General features: G+C 37.7%; 1 protein-coding gene across 2 annotated transcripts in view; it reads right to left on the reverse strand.

Annotated features, from left to right (window-relative positions):
• Window positions 1–26,699, reverse strand: part of fcho1 (FCH and mu domain containing endocytic adaptor 1) — a 30,746-nt gene continuing 4,047 nt past the window's right edge. The window contains exons 2-27 of one of the 2 annotated variants that reach the window (XM_077717459.1): window positions 24,225–24,278; window positions 20,194–20,285; window positions 17,361–17,435; window positions 15,874–16,015; window positions 15,637–15,789; window positions 15,400–15,504; window positions 14,160–14,258; window positions 13,844–13,940; window positions 13,517–13,634; window positions 13,417–13,441; window positions 12,951–13,011; window positions 11,597–11,778; window positions 11,450–11,474; window positions 9,876–9,926; window positions 8,742–8,793; window positions 7,840–7,964; window positions 6,740–7,774; window positions 6,545–6,651; window positions 5,396–5,591; window positions 4,705–4,822; window positions 4,481–4,636; window positions 4,286–4,418; window positions 2,975–3,171; window positions 2,765–2,829; window positions 882–1,049; window positions 1–338 (exon numbers count right to left, since the gene is read on the reverse strand). In XM_077717459.1, coding sequence (XP_077573585.1) covers window positions 310–338; window positions 882–1,049; window positions 2,765–2,829; window positions 2,975–3,171; window positions 4,286–4,418; window positions 4,481–4,636; window positions 4,705–4,822; window positions 5,396–5,591; window positions 6,545–6,651; window positions 6,740–7,774; window positions 7,840–7,964; window positions 8,742–8,793; window positions 9,876–9,926; window positions 11,450–11,474; window positions 11,597–11,778; window positions 12,951–13,011; window positions 13,417–13,441; window positions 13,517–13,634; window positions 13,844–13,940; window positions 14,160–14,258; window positions 15,400–15,504; window positions 15,637–15,789; window positions 15,874–16,015; window positions 17,361–17,435; window positions 20,194–20,285; window positions 24,225–24,257 — 3,639 coding nt within the window. In that variant the 5' untranslated portion in view covers window positions 24,258–24,278 and the 3' untranslated portion in view covers window positions 1–309. Of the gene's footprint in view, window positions 339–881; window positions 1,050–2,764; window positions 2,830–2,974; window positions 3,172–4,285; window positions 4,419–4,480; window positions 4,637–4,704; window positions 4,823–5,395; window positions 5,592–6,544; window positions 6,652–6,739; window positions 7,787–7,839; window positions 7,965–8,741; window positions 8,794–9,875; window positions 9,927–11,449; window positions 11,475–11,596; window positions 11,779–12,950; window positions 13,012–13,416; window positions 13,442–13,516; window positions 13,635–13,843; window positions 13,941–14,159; window positions 14,259–15,399; window positions 15,505–15,636; window positions 15,790–15,873; window positions 16,016–17,360; window positions 17,436–20,193; window positions 20,286–24,224; window positions 24,279–26,699 lie in introns of both variants that reach the window. The other variant, XM_077717458.1, reaches the window with a different exon arrangement.

The following is a 26,699-nucleotide window of genomic DNA, read 5'->3' on the forward strand; positions in this document are numbered from 1 at the left end:
GACAATTTGGAATTATTTAATAAGTATTAATGGAGAAAATATAATAAACACCAGTCTTTGATTCAGATATTTTTTGGGCCAGCAAAGAAGGCCTTGCAGGCCCTGATGGTCCCTCACTGATATTTACTACTCCTTATACACAAACAGAATTTAGCTTATTTTGCAGTCCAGAAGACAACTGAAATACTTTCCTTTAGAAGAAAAATGGATGAGATAGTGCTCTTGAAGCTTGCTTGGTCCTAACCATGGGGCCTGGCACACTTTCGCAACTAACGGAGATGTCGGTCCAACCATTCTCCATCCAAGTATTCACAAGGTGCAGCCTGCCATATACTTTCCTGTCGGAGACACAGAACATTTGTCACTAGTCACATTTCTCTATTAAAAAAAACAGGTTTTTCAAACAACAGTGTTGATTAGCTCACATAAAAAGTTTGATCATATTCAACCTACATTCCGTTGTACTTCTCTGTTTCAAGACTAGAGGAAGCTAATCATAACAAGTGCCTCTTAATCAATTTTTGCTGAACATTTTAAAACAAAGTCAATTTGGCTTGATATTTCATGTTGAAAATACAACATGGCAGTAATACAGAAATCCCTCGAATATTGCAGTTAATGTAGACCAGACTTGTCGGCAATAATCAAAAAATCAAAGTAGGGCCAGCCCTATCAATACCTCTTTTTCAGTGCTGAGTCGTAGTAACAAGCACAAGTTTCATCATGTATTTTCACATTTTTATGAACTTAAAAAAACTTTCTTTTAAATATTAGCGGAAAAAAATAATCACAAAGTAGTGAATTTGCAATAAATGACGCGATAATCGAGGGATTACTGTAGGACAAATAAGCGACTATACGGTATGCTAGCGTGGTGTCACCTGTGGCAAATCTCTTCTTAAGCAGCGACATTCGGTAGCGGCTGCCGACCAACTCCACGTCCATGCCTGACAGAGATGCCCCGGAGCCCACGAACTGAACGGCGAGGTTGGGCGGGGGCCCACGGGGAACCTCCAAACACTGCCAGCTAGCACACAGTGTCCCTGAGCCTGGATACACCAAAATCTAGTCAGTTATTCTATACACAACAAATACATAAATAAATAAATAAAATAATTACGGATACTACAAACAAGGAAAATTTTAGAAAAGCTAAAGGGTTGTAGAGTCACTAGATGGAGCTGTAGCAGTAGTAGTACCATATTTTGCCGTTTAATATACCCGGGTATATTAAACATTTTTTTTCTTTTTTGAGGCTCCCGTCTTTGCGCCATTTAATATACCCCTGCTGTTTAATACACCCGGGTATATTAAATGGCAACTCCGTTTATTTGGCAAGATTAGTATGGTGTTCATGGGTGCATAACTAAAAATACTTAAGTTCATTAAAATTCCATTCAGACTTTATTCAATAGTAAGTAGTTTTAACCTGAGCAGTAAGTAGTTTTAGTCTGCAAAAAGTTGATGCACCCCGTCACGACATAAAGAGTGCGTAGTGGATCGCACCTTACCGATTGTGGGCAGTTTAATTTACCCGGGTATATTAACCGGGTGGCCATTTTAAACAGCAAAATACGGTGGTAGTAGTAGTTGTAGTAAGGGGTTTTCTACATGCACTAGATAGAGCTGTGGTAGTAATAGTAGTAGTAGTAAGGGGTGTTATACATGCACTAGATAGAGCTGTGGTAGTAATAGTAGTAGTAGTAGTAGTAAGGGGTGTTATACATGCACTAGATAGAGCTGTGGTAGTAATAGTAGTAGTAGTAGTAGTAGTAAGGGGTGTTATACATGCACTAGATAGAGCTGTGGTAGTAATAGTAGTAGTAGTAGTAGTAAGGGGTGTTATACATGCACTAGATAGAGCTGTGGTAGTAATAGTAGTAGTAGTAGTAGTAAGGGGTGTTACACATGCACTAGATAGAGCTGTGGTAGTAATAGTAGTAGTAGTAGTAAGGGGTGTTACACATGCACTAGATAGAGCTGTGGTAGTAATAGTAGTAGTAGTAAGGTGTTATACATGCACTAGATAGCGTTGTGGTAGTAATAGTAGTAGTAGTAGTAAGGGGTGTTATACATGCACTAGATAGAGCTGTGGTAGTAATAGTAGTAGTAGTAGTAGTAAGGGGTGTTATACATGCACTAGATAGAGCTGTGGTAGTAATAGTAGTAGTAGTAGTAAGGGGTGTTACACATGCACTAGATAGAGCTGTGGTAGTAATAGTAGTAGTAGTAGTAAGGGGTGTTACACATGCACTAGATAGAGCTGTGGTAGTAATAGTAGTAGTAGTAAGGTGTTATACATGCACTAGATAGCGTTGTGGTAGTAATAGTAGTAGTAGTAGTAAGGGGTGTTATACATGCACTAGATAGAGCTGTGGTAGTAATAGTAGTAGTAGTAGTAGTAAGGGGTGTTATACATGCACTAGATAGAGCTGTGGTAGTAATAGTAGTACTGGTTAGGAGTTGGGTTATATATTAGGTAGATTAAACTGTGCTAAAGAGAATTTTATACAATGATTAACCAATATTGAACCATATATAAAGGCACATTGGATTATAAGGAAATTGAAGTCTTTTAGTTACGCCATTATAGTGTGGAAAATAGGGCAATTTTACCAACTACCACAACACATGCTCTGTGAGTAGGTTAAGATAACGATAACTTTTGAGTAGATGTCCACCATAGTGAATTCTCCCTGCAAATTGGAAAATTGGATAGAGGGCAAACATCAACTGATTTTAGCCGAGGAGAAACACATCTGACCTTTGCTGTGGTTGGTGGGCGAGAGGTTGGCCAGTTTCCACAGCAGACGTCGTTCCTCTGCGTTCCTGCGGAGGTACGAAAACATTGGCTGTCTCTTTGACCTTCTCTCTCTCTTATTTTTAGTTCAGCGACCCGTCCACAAAAGAAACCGGTGGTTTGTCCCGATGCGTGTTGATTCAAAGTTGCTTTTCAGTTATCAAATCCACTCACCATGAGGCAGGAGGTTGACACTGTAAATCGGCAGCGGTGTGGTCCAACTGCAGCAACACTTGGACGGCGTTGAGCTGAGTGGAAGGTGCGGTGACGGGACAGCAGTGGTAGTCCAGAGACACTCGGGTCACCGTGCCGCTACGCTGGCACTCTGCCGAGAGCAGGAGAGGAGCCCGGGCCGGATCTTGAGAGGACACCTGCAAGCGTGGGAACGATACACCTTGAGTAAATGTTTTCCAGAAGAGAATCAGCACACTGCTTGTTCACTTCAAGCACAAAAATAAAACAGGAAAAAAAAATAGAAAATTATAATAATCAAGCTGGGTACAGTATGGTGCCAGTACAGCTCAGGTTTCAAACTGATGCGAAATTGTATTTTTGGTAACGTGTTAATCAAATTTGCCACATACTACTATATAACAAAACTAAATAAATACATTTTTTTTCTAAAGAAATACTTTGTTTTTCAAGAATAAATTTCCAAGTAACGTGGTAACGTGTTAATCAATTTTGCCACATACTACTATTGGTTTAGTACATAATAAAAACAAGATATTAAAAGCATGGTATAACTAACAATAAAAGGCTTCTGAAGTATGAGTCCAAGAGAAGAATGTTTTTATGGGCAGAGAAAAGATAATGAAATAATATTGATAAGAAAATGTATTCATATGAGGAAAGAAGAAAGAAAAATATATTGTTTGCATATTGTTTTTCTGTTATTTTTTCCTCAATAAAAACGCGAGGATATTTTTAAAAACGGAAAAAGAAGCACTTTACTGATTAAGTAAAAACAAAAAAATAAATATGTAAAGATAAAGGATTTAAAAACAAAAAGCAGAATATAATATTACATTTAAAAAAATATATCTAGCCTCCTTTTATCAAAGAAAGAAAAAAAATATAAGATTAAAGACTACATGAATATTTCCAACGAAGCCTTAAAGGTTTGGTTAGTAGAGTGGACAGCTATTCAAAAGTTGAGAAATTATATTTATTATGAAAAAGCTTTTGTCACTCAAAACCTTTTTTAGTATTTTTGTATTTTAAAATATACAAATATTTTAAAAAAATAACTCATAGTTGGCTGGGCTAGGCTCCAGCACCCCCCAGGGTGTGAGGATATGTGATATGGAAAATGATTGAACACTTTCAATTCATTCAATTCAACAACTAGTAATACAGGAGGATTTGAGAATTGATTAGCTGTCGCTTCCTCAATTGAGGGTTGCCCTAGTTGGCAGATAACGGTTGTGTGAAAGGAAAAAAAAACACTATGATAACACTTGGCATTAGAGTGTTGCTAGTGACCTGATATTTGATCAATCCAATATTGTAGTAGGAGGCCTGGGGGTTGAGTTCGGCTTCCCGCTGCAAGAAGAGCTGCAGGGCTTGCATGTTGAACCAGAAGTCTCGAGCATCCGGGTCACTCTGAGACGGATCACTGTGTGCAAGGACAGACACTGTACCATAGCAAATAATACATTTAACTACAGTTCAAATTACCTGAAGAGAAGTTTTTGATTCGGTAAAAAATGGTCAATTTTGGAAATGTTGACCAATCGGAAGCTAAGCACAGGAACGTTGGGATTTGCTGTGAAAATGCGAGTGATGCCAGCTGGGAAGGACATGGTCAGGTCACCTGTGATCTTGACCAAGCACCTGGAGAAAGCACAAGGTGATTATAATGCTCAATTAAAGACAGGACAAGACCACCGTGAAAAGCTCACTGATTTTGTTGTCCGCCCTTGAAGTATGCGTTGATGTATTCTGTGATGGCGGTCGCCACGGGCCAAGCTTCCTGGGTGCTGAGGTTTGAAATAGGACTGGGTCCGCGGGAGAGGTGCACTTCAAAAAGCCATCCGTCATGTTAAATTGATTTGATTGTATAGACAAAACCAAGTTAAAAGTCTGACAAATATCCCACTCTCATACGTGTGGAGATATTAAAGAGGAATCTATTTTCACGCTGTAAATGGTGACTTTTACAGGACAACATTTCTTTATTCTAATAAGAATTCAGATTAATAAATGTATTATCAGAAGCCCTGTATTCATGGATTGGGTACTAAAAAATTTGATCCAATCAGGACTTCTTGCATCTCGTTTTGTTTGGAACAAATTTTGATGACGTGCAGATCGACCAAATATACCAGAAATAATAGTGGAAAATCAAGACTTTTGTCCAAAAACATTTTTCCACCCATTTCTATATGAAAAATTACACCAATGTTAACATGTTTCCATTTTTTTTCAACATCAAATCCTTCAATGATTTTTGTATCTTTCAATAATTAATTGAGTCAGAATATTTTGAAAAGATCGTAGCATTTTTCCTCCCACCAGGATTTAAATCCGAGGAAACGTGTCCTTGGAAAACGTAACCAATGAGCCATTTAACCATGCTTAAGTCTTGCTTACATTGTCTCGGTGGGTGGTCTTGGATCGGGTAGGGTAAAGGCGAGGCTTGTCCCACCCTGGAAGGACTGGGGGCTCGGTTCTGTCCCCCCCAATCATTGTCCCTGGCTTGTGTCCCCCACTCGCTGGGACTGGAGGAAGATGAGGAGGTGAGGGAGGGGCTGGGCTCCGGTAAAGGCGAAGAGCAAAGAGACCGTGACTGAAATCAAAAGGACAAAAAGGGTCCACATTAGGGTGACTTGAATGATTCACTTTAAACCCATCACACAGAACTACAATGAGAGGAGATCCAATAGAACTTTAACTTTTAAAGTGCTTGATTGGACCAGTACATAAATACATAGCGACGGAAAACTTCTAAAAGGCAAAATAAATAACATGTATTGTCAAAAATAAATAAAAACACAATTGATTTATACTAGAAAATGCCATATCTGTTGAACTGCTTTCATAAAAATTGATAAATTTACCCTACATTTAAGGGGGCACAAAACAATAAACAATCCGCTGTGAATTTTTGTAGTGTGTTGACATATATTAGCCAGTGAACATTGTATTTTCATGTGTAAATGTAATTTAAAAAGGGAAATATTTTTGTCAATGGAAGCCAATGGATGCTAAATTTGTGGGTCTTACCTAGTTTACTGTTAATGGACTCAACTCCATGTTGGATTACATTGACACTAAACCTTACTTGTGGATTGGAGTTCAATATTATTGGGATGCAGAGAGTTTTTCAAATGAATTTCTGTGACGTTGACCATGGATTCAAGTTAGTCTATTGTACTGTGTGTTATTTTTGGATAGTTTTCCCCAAAATCTTTCAAGAGGAGAAAACCAGTCTAGAACAATTTTGGAATGGCAAATAGAATCAGGTCACCCATTTTTTTCTTGTGAACCCTCAATGAATGGCAATGTGATTTAATGTGAAGATTTTGATAAAAAGTATTGACTGCCAGTGGACTTTTTGGAGTGTAGGGAAAATGAATGCATATGTTTTTGTCAAAAATTTGTGGAACAGTTTTCTTCCTATAGAAGCTCGGTATGCCTTGGTATGGGAAAGATGTGAATCGGGAAAAAAATGGAGGACCGGATAAAAATTGTGGATTTTGGGCTATTTTTCTTTTTAAAAAAACATTGACACAAACTTACTCTGTCATTGCCACTGAGTCGATTCGAGGCCTTCTTGGTCTTGTTAGCCCTGGAAAGAGCAGCTGTGACCACTTGAGCTGATTCGTGTCGGAAGTTGTGTTTGGTACCTAATAAACCAACGCAAAAGACAGTGGGTCTTAATAATAGGATGAAACAGTAAATATGCCAGTTAGTATATGCCCAAGAAACCTATACCCTTTTGTGAGATGATACTGCAAGGTATTGGTGTGCTGATGTCCAAACAGTCTTGATCTTTGTCAGTGGAGAAACAAAGATCCTCTTGAGGACCAGAATGTCTCGTGAGAGGAGGCGCGTTCCGGCGAGGTTCGCTCTCTGACGATCGATGTTTTCTCCTCTGTCCTGCCGGTTCTCCCTTGCCTCCTCCTCCTTCACTTAGTTTGGAATTGCTCGGCTGTCCAGAGGAGCCCTCGGTAAATGGGTTATGTAAAGAATTCCAATGCACGAGTTCCTTCTTTGGCTGGGATTGGGCGAAAGCTACCAGCCCGGCATCAAATGCAAGTTTATGGCTGTTGGTGTTAGCACTACTGCTGCGTGGGATTATTCCACCTGTTGCAGCCAATGACGACTGATGTGTGGGACTGCCAATCATGGTGATTGCAAACGGATCATCAGAAGAACCAGGCGGGGGGAGGCTTCGATCTCGCCGTCTTTCTCTGTTCTTACGATTCGTTGTGATGGATGTGGAAGGAGGTGGGAGCATCTTGGCGTCACTGACAGAGACGGCGGAAGGTTGCTTTTCAGTCCCTCGTCCTTCCTGGGTTACACGTGGAGCCTGGCGTGGCCAGGCGTCAGATTCCTGTGTGACGTTCCTGTCAAAAGCTGCAAAGAAGGGATCCTCAGAGGGGTATCTGCAGTTCCACGCCGTTGACTCTACCTCCGAAGAGAGGGAGGACTGCTGGAAAGCGGGGAAGCGTGTGGAAGAAGAGTCCAGATCTGAAGGGAGTCTAGCGGAGCGGGGCGGGCCGACAGACCAGGCTGTCACGGGGTCATCTTGCGGATGAGGACTTTGAGCAGGGGAGGGGTCATTGAAGACTGAGAGAAAAGGGTCAGTAGGTCGGCTCTGTGTTTGCTCTTTGTTTTGTGAAACGGGGGGCCACGCCGCCCAGCCCACCGGCTCAGGGGATGGACCGTGTGCCAGAAGGGACGGTGAGTCTAGACCAGAGTCCTCAATGTTCTCTGGTGAGGAAGAGTCTGATGAAAAGGCAGCATCTGAGAAGAAATCTTCAATTAATGTGAAGTCTTTCAAGCAAAATACCAAATATTGTTACACTTACATTCAGAGGCACCAAAAGAACTTTGTCCTCGAAGTTTTTCCCGACCACTAAAGCTTTTGAATTTGATGGCTGTTTCTAGAGATGGTCCAAACAGACTATCTGCTCCGGATGCTGTAGAATTCCACCTGTTAAAGAAAGTGTTTTTAGAAACACTGATTGGTCTTTGAGCAAGACTGAGGATAGTTGTTCTGCGCTTTTGTGAATGTTCACAAAATTGTTTGTAGAAATCCTTTCTTTCATTTAATTTCCATACCGCTTATCCTCACAAGAGCCCCAGGGGGTGCTGGAGCCTATCCCAGCCTGCTTTGGGCAGCAGCTGGGGGAAACCCTTGGTTGCCAGCCAATCACATGACACAAGCAAACGGACAACCATTCACTCTCGCAGAGGCTATTTAGAGTGTCCAACCAGACATATCCACCCACCAATATCTGCCAAGTAAGTGCACTAGAAAGCCGTCATTCCCAAAAATTGCCATCTGCTCTTTGTCTAAAATGTATATATACTGAGGTAAGGGTATCAAACGTTGGCTCTGCTTGCCAAAAATGAACCCCCAGCAAGTCCACTCTGGCATCCGGGGGTTGTTCTGCCTGACAGGCACATTTCAGTTCAACCATGCAGATTCTTATTCTGACACTGCTAGCGTGAAACCAGAAAGGTTGTGACTTGTTTGAGCATGTCATAATGCACATTTTTATATAGAGCAACTGTCATGGATGAGTTTGAGACCTCTAGTTTAAATAAAGGTGCTGATTTTGAAAGGATTCAACAACTTATTTAACCTGGAATGGCCTGGGTGGAAATTCTTATCTACTAGTACCAGGCAGCTTATTGAAAGAGTCTAAGCATACCAAAAAGACCCTGAGAGATAATTAATGTGAAATGAAACGATAAAAGATCTCACCTGCTGTGATCAGGACTGGAAGACGACCTGCGTAGGCCCTCATGGTCACCATCTATAAAAACACAATCTGTGACTCCAGAGCAAAAATGTTCATCAGAAGCACAGAGAGTATACCGGAAAAGTTGGAAGGAAAATAAATAAAAGTACCCACGCTCTTCACTAAAATAAAAACTACTGACGCTTCATTGCAAATCTCGATACCTTTTGAGAAAGAATGCCTTGCCGCTACTTGGGTGCAGCAGCTTAATAAAAAAATCTCTCAAACTGCAGCCAAAGCTGTTGGCAGTGAGCAAATCGTGTTGCTATGCAAACATATTTTCAAGCAAAAAGCAGAGGGCGGCTGTGACTATCGGAGGGGGGTCCACACAAGGTCAGCCAATTGGCTGCACAAACTCATCTCCTCAGATACTTAATGTTTCAGGAAGAGGATTTTAATTTCTAAGAAACATTATATTCAAAATAATTAACAAAATGTTTATTTCCAAATACCGTATTTTCACGACTATAAGGCGCACCCTCAATGAATGGCATTTTTTCCATATATAAGGCGCACTGTATTATAAGGCGCACTGTCTATTTTGGAGAAAATTTAAGACTTTTAAGTGCGCCTTATAGTCGTGAAAATACGGTAATTGCTATTGACTTCCAGGTATGAAGCACTCACTACACAGTCACCTCTAGAGCCAGCCATTGTTGATGTTTTGGATTTTTTTTTTGTATAAAAACTTGCAGTGGGGAAGGAGCTATATGATGGAAGATTTTGTAAACTAAGATGGCATCTGCATATTCAACAGTATTGTTTCAGTTTAGGCGTTTGTGTTTTTTTAATATCCGACAGTGGTGGTTTTTCGTTTTTGTTTTTTTTCCTGTTTTTCCATATATAAGGCGCACTGGATTATAAGGCGCACTGTCTATTTTGGAGAACATTTAAGACTTTTAAGTGCGCCTTATAGTCGTGAAAATACGGTAAGCCTTTTTAGTTTGAGATTCATGAAGAATGTGCCATTTTAAATACTGCTTTACAAAAAAACATCTACAGTTCAGAACAAAGACAAATATTGAACCTGTATATTTCTGTATTTAGCTGCTTACAGAACATATAACATAGAAATAGATATAAAAAGAAAAAACAACCTCTAGGGGAGGCGCCTTCATCATCCGTACGTCCGGATGTGCTGGAGTTTCCTGTCAAGACAAATACCAATACTGAGTTGATAGTGAACTATTGACAAACGCTTATATTTATTTTTGCTTAAACAGTAAAAATATGTATCATCTGCAGACTCCTCTCTAACACAAACTGCACCCATGTCTTTCCTCACTACATCTTTAGCCTAGTTCTTTCTTGAGACGCCTTTCCTGGCAGCAAGCTCCATTTTCATTACCCATCTGTCACTAACTGCCTATCATGCCTCTGGACATGCCCCAACAATCAGCCTGCTCTGTATAATTTGGTCCCCCAAACATCTATCCCAAGATGAGCTCATTTCTAATCTTGACTGGCCTCTTCACTCTTCCAGGGAATCTAAAAAATTCCGTCTCCTGCTGCTCTGGTTGTTTCTTCTTCTCAGGGCAACTGCCAACATGTCATACATAATTCTCAAGTCTCACTATTGCTTTAGAAACATTTTTTTGTTCAACCCGAGTTTCGTCTATTGCTCAACACACTTTCAACTTCTTCTACTCAGTTCTACTCTACTCATTTATATTCCTCCATGTCGAGTCTCTACTTGTGGCTTCACTGTATTAGTCTATAATCTTCATTTCTTTTCACTGCAAGCCTTAGTAAATGCCCCCTTCTTTTACTTCAGATATTTTATGGATATCTCAAGAGTCTTGGGCAGGAGTCTACACATGCGCATCTAAAATACAAAATGCAGATCCAATTCTCTGCAAAAGTTGGAGATCAGATCAGGGTTTATGTCCGAGTTTGATTTAATTAATAAAGGGACAGTACATATTAATGAACATATACATGTTAATGAACATATATATGTAAATATGTAAGATTATATGTTTGGTAAAGAGGGATTAACATATGTATCTGTTGGATTTTTTTTTTTTTTTTTTTTACAAATTATGGCAGTGGAGGAGAAGCCTTGTGATGGAAGCTTTCGTAAACTAAGGTGGCGTCAGCATATGTAACGGTACTGTCCCTGTTCAGGTGTTTGTGTTTATTTTTAAATATCCGATAGTGAGGGTAGGTTTTTGGGTATCAGTCCAATACTTTCAGAGGTTGCTTATAAACAGTTTCAATTTCAGTTTTAGTGTTGTCTTGCAGGTTTTGACGGAAAGGGGCGAATGAACAAATGTGATTGCGGACAGAAAATTGAGCAAAGTGCAACACAACTTTCTAGTTTGGTGTCGCCCTTTTCAAAAAATGAGAGTAATTTATTCTGAACGTTCAGTATGAATGACCTACAAAGCGCTCGTCCAGTACAACGACCCCTAACGGGCCGCTTCCAGCCCGTGGACTGCACGTTTGATACCCCTTGCCTAGAACATTAAATATCAAAATGACCAAATGCTTTCCATATATGGTTTACTGCACTTCCTGGTTCCACTAACTAGTAAGTCTGCTTCTTCCAATAGGAAACACTTGCTGGCTGAATCTGAATAAATAGTTGAGATATCACACTAACAACCAAAACAGTCCAGTTGTAATAAATCAGAATATTTACAGGCAGGAATATCAGAAAATAACTTACTGGAAAGATGTCTTTTGACATTTGCCTGAAATGCAGGGTGGAAATGTTATTTATCACATATCACAATATCATATTTATCCAGTAATTCTGCTGATATTTGTAACCATATGCAGAAAAAAATTCAATGATCACTTATGTATTCAATACCCCTCGGTTAGGTGGAAGGGTGAGAGACCCCACGGTGGCTTTCAGCTCCTTTTCACAGGCAGCTGAGCTGACACGACTGCTATTGGCCACAGGTTTGATCTGGATTTGAAACTTCTTGGGCTCCTCATCATCAAAGTCTGAGTCACTGGAGTAGAAGTTGTTCTCCTTCTCTTTAGAGCAGCGTAAAGATGAGCGCGAGAGTCAAGGATTACTGTATTTGTCGGACTATAAGTCGCATCTGAATATAAGCTGCAAAAGCCCAAAAAGGTGGAAAAAAAACCCAATTAAGTCAAAATGGAGAATAAGTCGCATTTTTGGGGGGTTTGGGCTATTCTATTTGTTAAAATCCAAAACAAAGCACAGCCAGGCCATTTCGAAAGGCTTTTAAAATTGTAAAAAATAAAAGATTAGCAGGCAAAAACAGGCTGATTATGATTTTTTTTACCCCAAAAGAGATGGTAATTTTTTTTTACATGTTTTTGGTAAGCCCTTCTCAGTTGTTGTTATTAATTTCACGCAATTCTACAGGTTCATCCCTGAAGGGGAGAGCTAAAAGCCCACCCACACACATACAATGTTGAAGTGCCCTCTTGCGGTTTAGTGTAAAAATAACTTATGAAATGATATAATAATTTCACACATAAATCGCACTGGAGTACGAGTCGCACCCATGGCCGAACTAATAAAAAGAACTGCAACTTATTTGAAAAATCTGCTATTATGTTTTGTCTCACTCTATTAAATGTAAAATGAATTATACAATCACCAAAGTAATCATAATGACTATGCACGTAACAAAATACTACAGAAGGGAAGTAGTGGGCTCAGTTCATATTCCTGAATTAGAACTGCGGCCTTTGGAGAGAAGAAATGAATTACAGTAGATTCTCTGCAATTCGATGAGAACAAAGCAGAGAAAACATGCTGTAATACAGAAAGGTCATTAAGACAAGCACACGATGACGCATAGGCAAAAGGCCAAATGACTTCCTCTCTCCATTTTCACTCATCACATTTTGCTGCGCCCTGCATGATGAGAAAAGACTAAATGACAAAGACAGCAGTCGTTATCTGAAGGCTGTCAGGTCCAAGAACCGTTGAGAATGATAAACAGATCTGGACGTCCAGGCATTAGAGACTTTTTCAACACTGTCAATACTAGTGTAAAGCAGTTTGAAAAGAAATTCTATTCTTGGTTTAATGAAATTAACACACATTAACATTTATCTTAGTTAATTGGGATTGAGTTTTGACTAATGTAATCGCTTGGGTGTACACCCCTTTTTCTCAACCAAATTGTATTATTAGTGAGTTCATGGTATGCCTAATTTCAGTTTGAACAGGAAAAGGATATCATTCTGAGCGTTGTCAGCTCGGATGACAAAGCCTTCGTCATCTACGTCAAAGGGGGAATTCTGCAGGTATAAAAAAAGACATGCAAATATTATACATTTATATACACATACACATATATATGTATATGTATGTATATATAATATAATATAAATGACAACTGGCAAAGCTACACAAAACATAAACTCATGAAACTAGAATAACAGCCTAATTAACAATATAAATAGTCTTCATAATAATTGTTGATCATTCCGAGCAACACTTTTATCACATTAATATTTAGAATATGGCATTAGGACACTGCACAGATGATTAGTACAAATGCCTCTTAGCAAACCAACTGCAGAAGCACTTGACAGCGGCTTAATTGTCACAATACAACAAAAAGAGTTGTAGCATTAGCCTTAAGTACATATTGCAGTCTCTAGCTTCAACTGTGTTAGGTGAAAATAAGGTGGAATACTGACCGGTAAATCAGTCACAGCTGAATCCCTGCAAAACAAAGTAACAGGAATCAATTTGCTTTAAAAAAAAAAGGTAACAACACAGTAAAAAAATTGTGCTAACGTGGAGTCTGGCTCCTTGTCCCGCTTGCCCAGACCAGGAATCCTGAAAGCTTTTGCACGACTCTTCTTCCCAGCATCAGGTGCCAGAGTTGTCATGTATTCCTCAAAGCCAACTACAGCTGCAGCACACACACACACACATACACACACATCTCACTATTTAGCACACATTGTCGATACAGTATTGCACTGCTGAAATCCTCCTAGCTATACTAAATCTCGAAGTAAAGATTTACTCCTCTATCATTTTCAAATAATGCTGACAATTTCAAAAAAGGGACCTTGCAAGCTGGAGTTGTATATATGAATTTAAATGAGTTAACGATACCTGGTCTTTCCTTGCCGGTGCCTTTCAGTTCTGCAAATTTCTGGATAAGGTTATTGATGCCAATGTTTTCTACATTTTGCTTTAATTCTTCGTGCACCTGCAGCAGAGCAGAGAATAATGGTTATATAATAATATTAATGGCATTCTATTACAAAACAAAAAGATTTGTGGTATAAAATAAAAGAGTGCTATATTTTGAACTCCGATACCAAATTAATAAAAACATAAAACTAGATTATATCTGATACATTTGCAGTGCTGCTGTCCATCATAATGTGCCATGAAATGTGTCTTTCAAGCACAAAATAGAGCATACCTGGCCAACTTGTACATGGGTGTCCTCAATGGAATGGGAATAACTTTTAATTAATTGTTTCATCTGTCGCAAATGGGCCTCCTCAATTTCCTGAAACTTCTACAGAAACACACAAACATGGAAACGAAATAAGTGTTTAGTAATTTTGCACTGAGATCCAATTTTAAACATTCAGTTTTCTACCATTGTGTCACCAATGAGATCATCACTTGTTGAAATGTCACCAGTCGTCGTTATATTCATTTGATGCATGAATACCAGAAAATAAGATACTTACTAATCCTTGTGTTGCGGTACACCATCAAATAAAATCAACAAATGTAAATTGACAATACAGATTAATTCAATAGGTTTGGGCACACCAGGCGATTCCTTTTATTTTTAAATCAGTGGGGGTTTGGTTTAGAAATTGTGTTTTAGTGTATTAGAAAACTGAGTGCGTAAATATTACTTATTAGTTTAAGAAGTGGATTGGAGTAACAGGTGGTGTGCAATAGGGATCCAAACAAAAACATATATATCATCATATTTTTATATCACATATGAACAATCATAAATGATGAAAACCCACAGATGAGCTATTTATGGGGGTTCTACTCTTCTAGTAATTGGGTTTTCCAATTATATTTCAGGAGAGATAAATGGTACCAATGATTCATTGAGATCATTTTATATGCAAAATAGAGAAGGCATTCATTATAGTTTGTGGATGAGCACCATAGAAACAGCATCAATAACCATGCCCGTGGGGAGGCATTGATTAAGATAATAGCGTTACAAGAGTGTACGAGTTCAGTGTTCCCTCGGTTATCACGGTTAATGAGGACCGGGACCACCCGCGATGAGTGAATTTCCGCGAAGTAGGGAAGCCCCTTCAAAAATGCTTCATTTGAATTTAATTTAAATTTTTATTTATTTTTTACCCCCCTGTAAACCATATAGAATACGGGTAGAGAGAATTAAATTCATGTTATAACAAAAAAAAGTGTAAAATATGTTGTCTCAATGTAATATTTGTTTTTTTTTTCCAAGAAAAAACCCGCAAAGCTCTGAATCCGCGGTGGCTGAACCGCAAAGTAGCGAGGGAACACTGTAAATGGGTTTTTCTTGGGTAAGGCCAAATGTGAACTAACAAGTTCTGAATTTACACTACAGGAATATTAGCTCAAAGAGTATAAATCTAAAGTGGTATTGAAAATTGAGTGGAACAAAAGCAAGTACTTTTGGAATCGGAGCTGACCTGAGCAGACTCATTCATCTTCTGTTCAAACTCTCCTCCCACTCGATTGTACTTTTCGATACATAAAGCAAATGATTCCGCCGCTTTCTTGGACTTAAGCTCAGCCTAGTGAGGGAAAAACAACAAAGAAAATATGTGATTACTCATAATTCATTGATTTTTCTGAATTTTGTTTATCAATGAAAATATTGCTTATTCAAAATATGCTCATTTTGCTATTAAATAGGGGCTGCTAACTTTTTCCTGCTCTTTCAGTGGACCTCCTTCCTTTCTGAGCCGCTCCAACTCCAAACATTTGGCATGGTAACCTTCTTTGGACTTCTGAAGCTGGCTGCTCTGAACTTGAAGCACCTGTACTGCTTCTACTGTGCCGACCATGTCCTCTTTTGTCTGAATTACACACATAAAAGAAAGCACTTTACATTTTGGGGCTACACTTTGGAATGAGTGAAAAAAATATTCCGAAACAGATACCTTGCGGTGTGTTTTGACCTGCTCTTCGCTGTACTTGTTGATGTCCCTAATAAGATCATTCATCTTTCTCATGAGCTCAAGATGGCAAAGAGCCAATTTATCAGAAGACACCCTGAACACATCCCACATTGGTGCAAATGTGCTAAGGGAAGAAAAAAAACACAAATAAATGAATGCATTTTTCAAAAATATTGTCATATAGAAACCAGATTCCAAGAAAGATGAGAGATATTACAAAATGTGAATAAAAAACAAATGGAATGAGATGGAAGTGCCAAATTGTTTTCATTGATGACAGATCCAAACATTAAACTGAAAGTTGATTGTTTCAGATTTCTTGATGTAAGAAAAAAAACGGCAGTAATAAGGGTCTATTGCACATATAACAAAGACAAACAAAAAAGATGAAAGACCAATTACTACTAAATTAGGTCCATTGGAAAAATTGTGAGTAGAAAAAGGGGATTATCAATTACCTTAATTGTTGCACAGAAATTTAGCAAAGCAATATCAGACAGGGTTTTGCCAACTAAGAATTGCTAAGAGTTTGAAGTTATTGTATTCTATAGTGCATAAAAGCATCAAAATAAAGAGAGAATCTGGAACAATTTCTCTGCGTATGGATCAAGGCCAAAAAAAAACCTGTACTTGCATGCCCATGATTTCAGGTCAAATAAAACAGGAATGCGACTGTAAATACTAAAAACACAGAATTGACTCAGCAATAATTCCTAAAAATATCGTAGGTGAACACTATTCACCATGTCATCTGTTGTTGCCAGCTCAAACTACAGCACAAAAAAAGAAGCAGTACATAAATATGCCCCAAAAACGCAGGCGTTTTTCAGGGGTCATTTTCAGTGTACACCTGGCATTTTTTTTTTACTAACATGACAATACCAGACCACACGCAGTACTTATCTCCACATTAAAGAGTCGAAATAGGTTTTGGGATAGAAATGGCGAGCCTGGAGTCCAGCTCTTTTACCTATTGAAAACATTTGGCGCATCATAAAGATAAAGGTGAGAACGAGACCGCATTTCTATTCCTAAATTTTTAGAAACTTGTCTCCTCCGTGTCCAGACACTTACAAACTATTGTAAGAAAAAGGGGAATGTACTTAAGTCCCTTTCATCAGTCTTTCTGAGATAGTGCTAACTGATAAGAGGCCACAGTACCATTTAAATTCACATTTTAAATTATTAAATGATGTTATGCAAAAAATATAAGGGTTAAATTCCTACTATGAAGGACAGTTCCTGTACATAAACATAACAGATATGTACATAAAATATAATCAAGGCACTTATAAAGGAAAAAAACAATAAAAGACAAAAAAAAGACAAGCAGTTAAAGTGACCGTTTATCATATTAAATGTTTCAGCTGGTGCTTATCCATATCTAACCGCCATGCAACCACTTTTAGTGTAGTTTTCACAACCAACAGTACAAAAATGTGTTGTCAATCTCTAATAAAACCACTCACCCTTGTGGGCTTCCATTACTGGCCATCTTAGCCAATTTCCCCATGGATTTGGAGTAAGTCTCTTCGATGGCAGCCCTGGAAAAACAAACAAACATCAGGAGTTACTGGCACATCGGCTCTTATTTTAATGTAGCCATGGAAACTTGAATATGGCAGGCACTCCATTTCAGCCCAATACACGCTGCTGCACCTTAGGTTTATCTATACACTGAACATCTTCACAGAATAATTTTTAATCTTCATTTTTGTCGCTGGATGATTGCAAACAACATCTACATCTATCTTTTCGATATGAACAGAACATATGACTGAACCATACTGAAATGATTAATTCATTAATTTAGCTAGGCTGTACATTAAACTTTAAAAACAAATCTGCAGAAGGAGAAAGAAGGCAATTGGATTGATCCAAATATCCAAAGGGGGAATCTAAATTGCCTCCGAGGACTTTTGAGTACGACACAGTAGAAAACATATGTTGGTGTGAAAGATGCCGAGTCTGTGCATTTGAATAGGCCTTAAGTTGTATACGCAATCTAAATTTTGTATATCTGGAGCCCAAGTTCCATTTTTCTTGACATTAAAAAGGCATCCAAAATTGACATAACATTGTAAAAATGTAAATCTTTCTAAGACTTAGGCGCCATTTTAATACTAGGACTTGCTAAGCACTCTGTCAGCTATATTACTACCATCTAGGATTGAAGAAATGTATCAACTGTATTAAAAGGACAAGTGACCAATTTGGTTTTCCTTTTCTTTTAAACAACTGTTTCAGATGTTGTTTTATGTTGTTCCTCTGATGTACACTAAAATTAAACAACACTCTCCAATTATAAATGTAATCAATTTATAAGTACATCATTTTTACACAGTACATAACAAAGAGGTGGATCTACCATCAACAGTTAGTCATCATCAGTTTTTCTGTTGGATGTGCTATGCAGCATTTCAAGCATTCATGATTTTTGACAGAAGGCAACAACAACAACAGAAATTTTCTAGGTTGGGTCATCTTTGCTTAATAAAAAAGCATTTCAGGAATGCAGAGGCGGAAGATGATAGATTGTCAGCACCACACACTCTCATCCTGTGGGATCCTGCACTCTTCATTTCCTGACAGCTTATTTGTTGTCCGTCTCAAGTAAATTTTGCATTTGCAAGAAATATGTACAGACCCCCGTGAATCAATCGCACCGAGCTATCTGATCAGGATAGCTAAGCATTTGGGAGGATTTCCACTAACAAGTTGTGGATAAGAGGCTTGAAACACCATTTTCTGTCTCGGTTTTGTCAAAGTTCCATGTGGGCCAAATCGAGACCATTAGGTTGAGTTCAATATGCCTACTCAGAATCTTCATTGCTGCCTTTGGCTTAATCGGACCAGACAGAATCATTACTCTTGTGCAAAATGTCCTTTTTATCTAGTTGCACCATAGAAATACCATTGCGGTGTTTTTTGTATAAGCAGCATGCCTTACTAGCGCCCTATACAGTGGTACCTCGAGATACGAGCTCAATACGTTCCGGGACTGAGCTCGTATGTCGATTTTCTCGTAACTCAAACGAATGTTTCCCATAGAAATGAACTAAAAACAAATTTATTTGTTTCAACCATGTGAAAAACGATGCACACACACAAAAGTTTAATCTAACTTTACACTAAACTTAATTTAAATTTTCGATACCTTTCTTCTCCTGAGTTGGCTCTATTTTCCCCTCCTCCACCCTGACTTTCAGATGCAACCTATCGAGGGTTGTTTGCTTTTTATATTCCCATCAAAACATACTTAAAATGATGCACATAAATGTCCTCACAATAAGATAACGCACGACTACGTGCCAAAGAAAAGTAGGATATACGCCATTCGCACTGAAAAAATGCAACGCTCCGCCCAATGTTCATAGAGACATTGCAAGAGGGAGTTGCAGGGAGAGAGACAGTGCCCATGATGGGCACTCCACTATCTCCTCGTATATCAAAATTTGTCTCGTATCTCAAGATAAATATTTGCTCAAAATGTCACACGTATCTCAAATTGCTCGTATGTCGAGGTACCACTTTACTTCCAGAATTGCTGCAGTTCTTCTGAACTTGTACTGAAGATCTAGACTAATACATTTGGGAGTAAATTGGAATAAGTCCAAGAGTGTGACATTTAACCACACTTTTTTTGCACAGTAAGCTACTACTTTATTGCTTTTTTTTCTGAAATTACACTTGGGTGCAACTGTGAGTAAAAAAATATGACACATGGAATAATATGTTGACAGCACTCATGGGTATGGTTACTAAATCTGTCCTGGATACTTCTTTTTCTTTTAAACCAGCTTTTTCACATTTTTGAGTCCCACGAATTCCCACAGCTAAGTTTGATGCACAGTTAACATTAAATAAAGGTTATTCTACCATCACTGAATTTTGAATTTACTTCTGCACTATTGATACTTTAGGTAACTAGTCAGCTGCTGTTTAATCTTTGAATTTGTACAACTTCTGAAGGTGAAATTCAAAAATGCCTCTTTGAGGAATGTTTAAATGAAATACTTGTCAATATTTAAGCTTTAATAGAACATCATCTGTATGGAACAGTTGCATAGTGACCACCAAGGTCAAAGGTCAGAGCAACAAGTGCTTTAACAGCGTTATATTAACAGCAGCTTCACCAGAGCACAGATTTAGAACGCGTTCAGATAAAAGCAAGAATTTCAAAGTACGTGCGTTTACAGTAATGGAACATTTCACATAATGCTGGCAAATTTCGTGTGTGCTGAGATTCTCATCACTCACATTATTACTTTTTTCCTCTTCGCAAATACACACAAATCTTACCTCTCACGAACAAACTCAGCAAGCTCCTTAGTTGCCAGTTGGCCATGCTTCATGTTGTGGTAGAGCACATCAAAGCCGGCATTCTTCTCCCCCTGTCAAGGTACAAATAACACAATAAACGCGTGTTAAACTCCTGCTCGCGATTGGCATTATCAGCACATAGGACCAAATTAACATATTCATGTCAGAGTGCTCATTGAAATAAATGCAGACACAATAAGATAACATTGAAAAATGTGCAACTATTCCTGAGTACATTGTTGATTTTCTTTACGAGGTTGCAACCATATCTAATTAAATATTCACTTTGATAAACGCTAACTTCTTGAGTCTTGATGTGCTTTCAAATATTTTGAGGACCATAGGAATAAAATAAAGCTGGTTAGAATAATGATTTCATGGTACAACAATGTTTGGTATTTTGCCACTGTGTACTGGCATTACAAATAATGTACAGTTTGAAAAATAAATGCCCTGCCACCTTATACTGTAAAAAGTGTAAGAGTTTAAAATAAATGTTAAAAAAGTACACTTTAGCAAAGTATCGAAACAGACTTCACTGTCTCAAGAATGGCGATATTTAAATAAAAAAAAGAATTAAAAATGGAACAAATACTTTTTGTTTGTTTTTTGAAAAAGGAGTGCATCAAATAAGCATAAATCATGCCATTGGAGGTGTATTTTTATGTCTATATTTTAATAACAAAGTACGTAGTTTAAAAAGCTGAGTTCCTGAGACCCACTACATTAGCTTTACTAAAAATGCAATTTAAATTCATTTTTCTAAAAGCTGTCTTGTGTGTGTGTAGGTAAGACAGCTGCTTCCCAGTTCCTAAAATATCTGTCCGGGAAGAACAGACCAATTCCCCAGGTACCAGGGAAATGCCTAGGACTGCAAGCAAGATTTGACCACACACATAAATGGACAAATAGAGTATGTAGACTGGTATACTTGACAAAATGGTGCTTTTGGAAGAAGTTCACCACAATGATGAGTTGCCTGATTTATTTGACTATTCCTGTAACTCTTCCTACCAACTACTTGATAACCAATAAAAAAAAAATACAATTTCAATTGAAAATAAAAAAAATATATACATTAAAAACCATAATTCAAAAAAATAAGTGCAATGTCACTTTAAAGAATTTGTACTGTTTATATGGCAAGATTCTGCTGTTGCAACCTGACCCTCACAGCAGATACTGTAGGTGAGCTGTCACTCAAAGTTGGCAACACACATCAAAGCACCCGTTGACTGTTTCTGACAGCCTAGTACCTGACAGCTACATGAATGAATATTTAATATCTGTCATCGTTAAAAGCAAAAGGAAATATATACATATTTGTGCTTTGGAATTCAGTCTAAATTTGAAAAAGGCAAATAGATTCAAATATTTACTCAAGGCAACGGTCATAACGATGTCTAACTCTTAACAGGGAGTGTAATGTGTTCAATGTGATCAGTCTTGATTTAGACGTTGTGGGGGATTTCCCTCTGTTGCTTGTAATAACAACCATCATTCAACTTAACTATGGTGGTAAATTTAGTTGGGAAATTAATTGTTTAAGTTTTTGTTAAAGAGAATGATGGTGATGAAAATAATATGTTTACCAACATTTATTCCACAACGATCTGAAAATGGGTCTTGGATGATTGTAAAATGATTTTTTTCATCTGGAAATGTGAGTTTTTATTGTATGTTAAAAATGTATGACATCTGCTTATTGTACATGTAGTTAACCAGCCTGCCTTCTAGCCATGGTTGGTCATGTCACTCGTGTCATTTCATTGAGCCATGAAATTCTTTCAGTTTTGAATTAGACAAATCTATTGCCTTTTGTCTCGTGTTAATCAATTAAGTTGACCATTTTAGTTATGCTCAAGGGATCTCATTACCATCACAATAAAGGCACTGACTGATAGAAGAGAAGAATGTTTGAGGAGGGGGTGTAACAAAATGAATAAAATCTCTCCCGGGGAATTTTCTCATGAAGGCTTCTTCGTTTGACAGGGAAATTGCTCAAATCGATCAAGCTGATCCAAGTGAGTTAAAACCCATTTCAAAGTGTTAGAGTTCACTGAACTCTAGGGATGGTCCTTATATATCTATCGTTGAATCAAAGTGTTTTTTTTATGTTTTATATTGTTTTTCATAACTTTGGATGCCATTTTACCAGCTTTGCAAATGACGTGTTGTCAATGAATAGTTGTTAACAATGACATTTGATCCAAAACAACAATCTGAATAGGTATGGATCTGTAAGAGTTTTATTATTTGGGTTTTGAATAGTCTTTGACAAAATTCTAAAAACGCTAAAGTACGACAATCATTTCATTTTCCATACCCCTTATCCTCACAAGGGTCACAGGGGTGTTAGATCTTGTTCCAGCCAACTACGGACACCAGGCAGGGAAGAACACCCTGAATTGGCGGCCACCCAACTGTAGAGGAGGACAAGAAACCCCCCCCCCCCCCCCTCCCACCCTCCTTCTCCATCTTCCTCTCTCTCATCTAACACTTACCAATTCTGCAAGCTTACAGGTCATAGTTGATGTCTCAGCTTGTTTCCTTATCAGCAGATGCGAATGTTTGATTTAAACTTGGCTAGGTTTGTCATGATTCTGCCATTTGTGTATCATAGGCTTAATAAATGTAGTCAAATTCCATATTATATTTACAAATATATTGATCTGGTTTTTAAATCGATTTCTAGCCAAGCCTGAATGTCCAATGGTGCGAATCCAAATAAAGTATAAAAAGACATCTACTTGATCTTTTCACACCAAAGACAGTAGCTGAGAATGTCGTTTTGTTGATCTGTTTTTAATCGTTTGTCAACTATGGATTTGAAAAGCCAATTGAGACATTTGTTGTGATTAAGAACTATATAAATATATGTGACTTGATTAACTATAACAGTCATTGATCAGTCCATTTCTAAAGCTCTGTCCAAGTCCACCTTCAAACAGCAATCCTGACTCCCAAATGTTTCTTGCTTAAAAGACGATTCATGCAGTATAGATGGGCCCCACAGCAAGACGGTGTCAATAACATCAAGAGGATCAGTTAGCAGCACCAATATTACCATGTCATCAAAGAATATCATGAGGAGACATAGCATTAATTAAATCCCTGAATTAGTAGTTAAGAACTGAATCCAAATTGTGTTGTATAGAACAGACCAACTTCTGGGCACTTGTAAATCAAGAGCTTATTCACACCTGCTCTGTTTAGCCCTGGACAAAACCCAAAAAGTTTGTGGTCCGCACCTTTTGGTCTGATGTGAATGCAAACTAGTGAACTCTGTTGCAGAGCCAACAGCCGGCCCGAAAGGTGGTCTCGGTTCGTGTCCGAGCATCCATATATTATGTGGGAAAATGGCCTCACTATGGTGTGAACCAATTCTGAAAAAACACACCGTTTAGCACATAAGAGGCTACTGGCTTGATTTTAATGGTAAATATTTGGGTATCATGACAGTTCAGGGATTTCTTACTCTCCGTATTCTACCACAATTCCCCGTGTAGATCGTTTTGTCCAATGAAAGAACAATGTATGCACATATGTGTGGGTCTGGTGTCAAGTGCAGGGACTATTACTAAAATTTGCATTGTAAAAATGAGCTGTAACAGAACAAAAAGGGTTCAAAAGGAATGTTTGTCCAGACCATAGAAAGCAAAATTTGGACTTTCCTGGTCTGACTACGTCCTTAAATTCTAGCCTATTAAAAAAGTGGACTACGTTGTACAATACTTGCGTCGGAAGAGGGCACCCGTCTGATGCTCGACACCACTACAGAAGTACAGCTAGCCATGGTTGGTTACATACATTTAAAAAGGACAGATATCCACAGTAAATTAAGTAAAGAAAGATACTTTTGAACAATCAAATCCATCTGTTTAACATCTATGCACTGTTAAGGTATTGAGTATCAATATTCAGACATTCAGTTGTAGTAGTCCTGTGCAAACTATATGGACAAAAATAGTTTTCTTTTCAAAACATGTGGGAGTCATTGAGACACTTACCCAGAAGTTGTTCTGAAAGAACGCCATTATCATTCAGCAGAAAGTCAACACGCTCTGCAAACAAAATGCAAAGAATGTATATTAGAATGTTAATGTTTGTTTATACTGTATAAAAACAGTTCTTTATTTTATATGTTGCTGTTTAACATAGCCTAGTTAAAAAGATTGTATTTTGTGACCATCCTGTGAAAGAAAGGAGCAAGATTTAGTCTTAGTTGCATCTTTGCATGACATTTGTGAAAAACACGTGACATGTAGGTCGGATTGGGACAATATTAAGAAAATGTTAATGAAAATATTAAGAAATGCCCGTTTGGGTCTAACTATTTTTATGTGCATGGCTATAAGATCAGAGTCCTCACAGAAGTGGATGGCTTCGTAAATGATAACATAATTTGCTTAAGCATTATTTCATCCATTACCAGACGTCTTACAGATTCACAATTTGCATATTGAAATACTATGAACAACCATATTTTACAAGGAGATGTTTTATAATAACTGAGGAAAACTTATGAAAAGCGCTCAGCGTAGGAAGGTAACTCCTGGGGAATAACAGAAATTAATAAAAGACTTCAGAAGAAAATCTCAGAGGATGGGGGAGTGAAGGAAGGAGGCCGAGTGGAACAGTGGTTGGATGCATAGTGGTAGTTTTGGATATGTTTTAAAATTTAATCATCAACTTAACTGAAAAAAAAAACAAAGCACTTGCTTTCCATACACTTTTATTTGCTCTATGGTCATTAAAAGTGTGTGAAATCCCCCCAAAAAACTGCACCTAACTTCATCTGGGTGAGATACCACATTGTTATACCACACCATGAAACATCAGAATGATCTAAAAGTATGCACAGTGTTTATAAATTATTAGGTATGATTGAATATTATGAAGTCAAACCTATACAATACTTTCACCATAGAAGATATATGTCATCTTTTTATTCCCAAAATTGGGCTTCCCAAAGACTGATTTAATACAGTAAATGCAGAGTGTAGTATTTGCATGTGGCCCTATGGTTACAACTAATGGCATAAATGTGACTGTGAACTATTTGGGCATTAAAATGTTCTAAATAAATCTAATTCATAGGCATCTTTATTCGCAAACAAAGCCTGAGCTGTAATTTAAAGAGGAAGAAAAATTGGTGTATACACTTCCCCATTGACAAAGCAAAAAACCAATTTTATTTTATCATGACACTTCTTGTTATACAACTCCAAAAACAGTGGAAGAGTGTCTAAGAGACAGATTATTTTGGACAATGTCACTAGACTCTGAATGAGTCAAATAGAATATGAAGGTATGTGTTCACAGCTCAGGCTGGGAAATCTTGCCATGCATAGACATAAACATTTAATAAACTCTTTTATGTTGTCATTACATTAGTTATAAAAATTAATAAATAAATCGATAGATAAATAAATAACTAAATAAATACATCAATAAATAAATAAAATAACGAAATAAATAAATCGATAAATAAATAAATAAAATAAATAAATAGATAACTAAATAAGTATCTAAATAAATAAACAACTAAATAAATAAAATAAATAAGAGTGAGTAAATAAATAAATAAATAAAAATAAATAAATAAAAATAGCAGTGTAGACAGTAATGTGGTCGATTGGAATGGAATCTATTTAAGTGAATATTTCTTTCTTAGAATTTAGCCACAGCACGACCCTCGTGAGAATAAGTGGTACGGAAAATGAATGAATGAATTATTTGTCCAGGAAGGTTTAAGAGGTGTTTGAAATTCTCAGTCAAGGTTAGTTTTTTTTTTATTGCCACTGTACTGACTAAATTGCAACTGTGACTAGGGCATTATGCGGGAAATAATTTCACAGTAGCTTCATGGAAGGTCAGCTACCGAACAACACATCTAGTGGTTTTAAAAGGAAGATTTTCAAAGACGGCTATCGAAAACCTTGAATTTTGAACGACAGTTCTAGATTCATGACCATGTCAGCAAACATGCCGTCTTCCAAACTAACAAGTTCAACTAACAAGAATTTTCATTGAACCCAGCCAGGCTTGTCTCTAACACTATGCAGACTACCAGCATCAAAAAAATTGAACTGAAGACAGAATAACACTGTCAGCCAACCTTATCAAACAAGACAAAGTGAGCGTCTTCTCATTCCATAAAAAATGATAATAAAAAGATTTATTTCACGAGCACAGAGACCTGGATACTCACCAATATCTCAGACAAAAAAAACAAAAGGTCAATACAGACAAATCAAGTCTCCTGAACACAAACAGGTCCTCTCCTCAATAATTTAATGTTATGAAATATTGAATAGATGTAGCTCCCTAGTTTCTGATGTACAAAATGCCTCACAGGCAAACTGCTAACCGAAGTCACTGTTGTCTACGTGGTACATTGGTCTGACTGCAGTGTGGGCAGCGTGGGGATCGAGTCCCACTCTGTGCCGGTGCAGATGGTTGTTTGTCTGGCTCTTTGTGTG

The sequence above is a fragment of the Stigmatopora nigra genome, chromosome 5 (assembly GCF_051989575.1).
Source record: "Stigmatopora nigra isolate UIUO_SnigA chromosome 5, RoL_Snig_1.1, whole genome shotgun sequence".
NCBI classification, from domain to species: Eukaryota; Metazoa; Chordata; class Actinopteri; order Syngnathiformes; family Syngnathidae; genus Stigmatopora; species Stigmatopora nigra.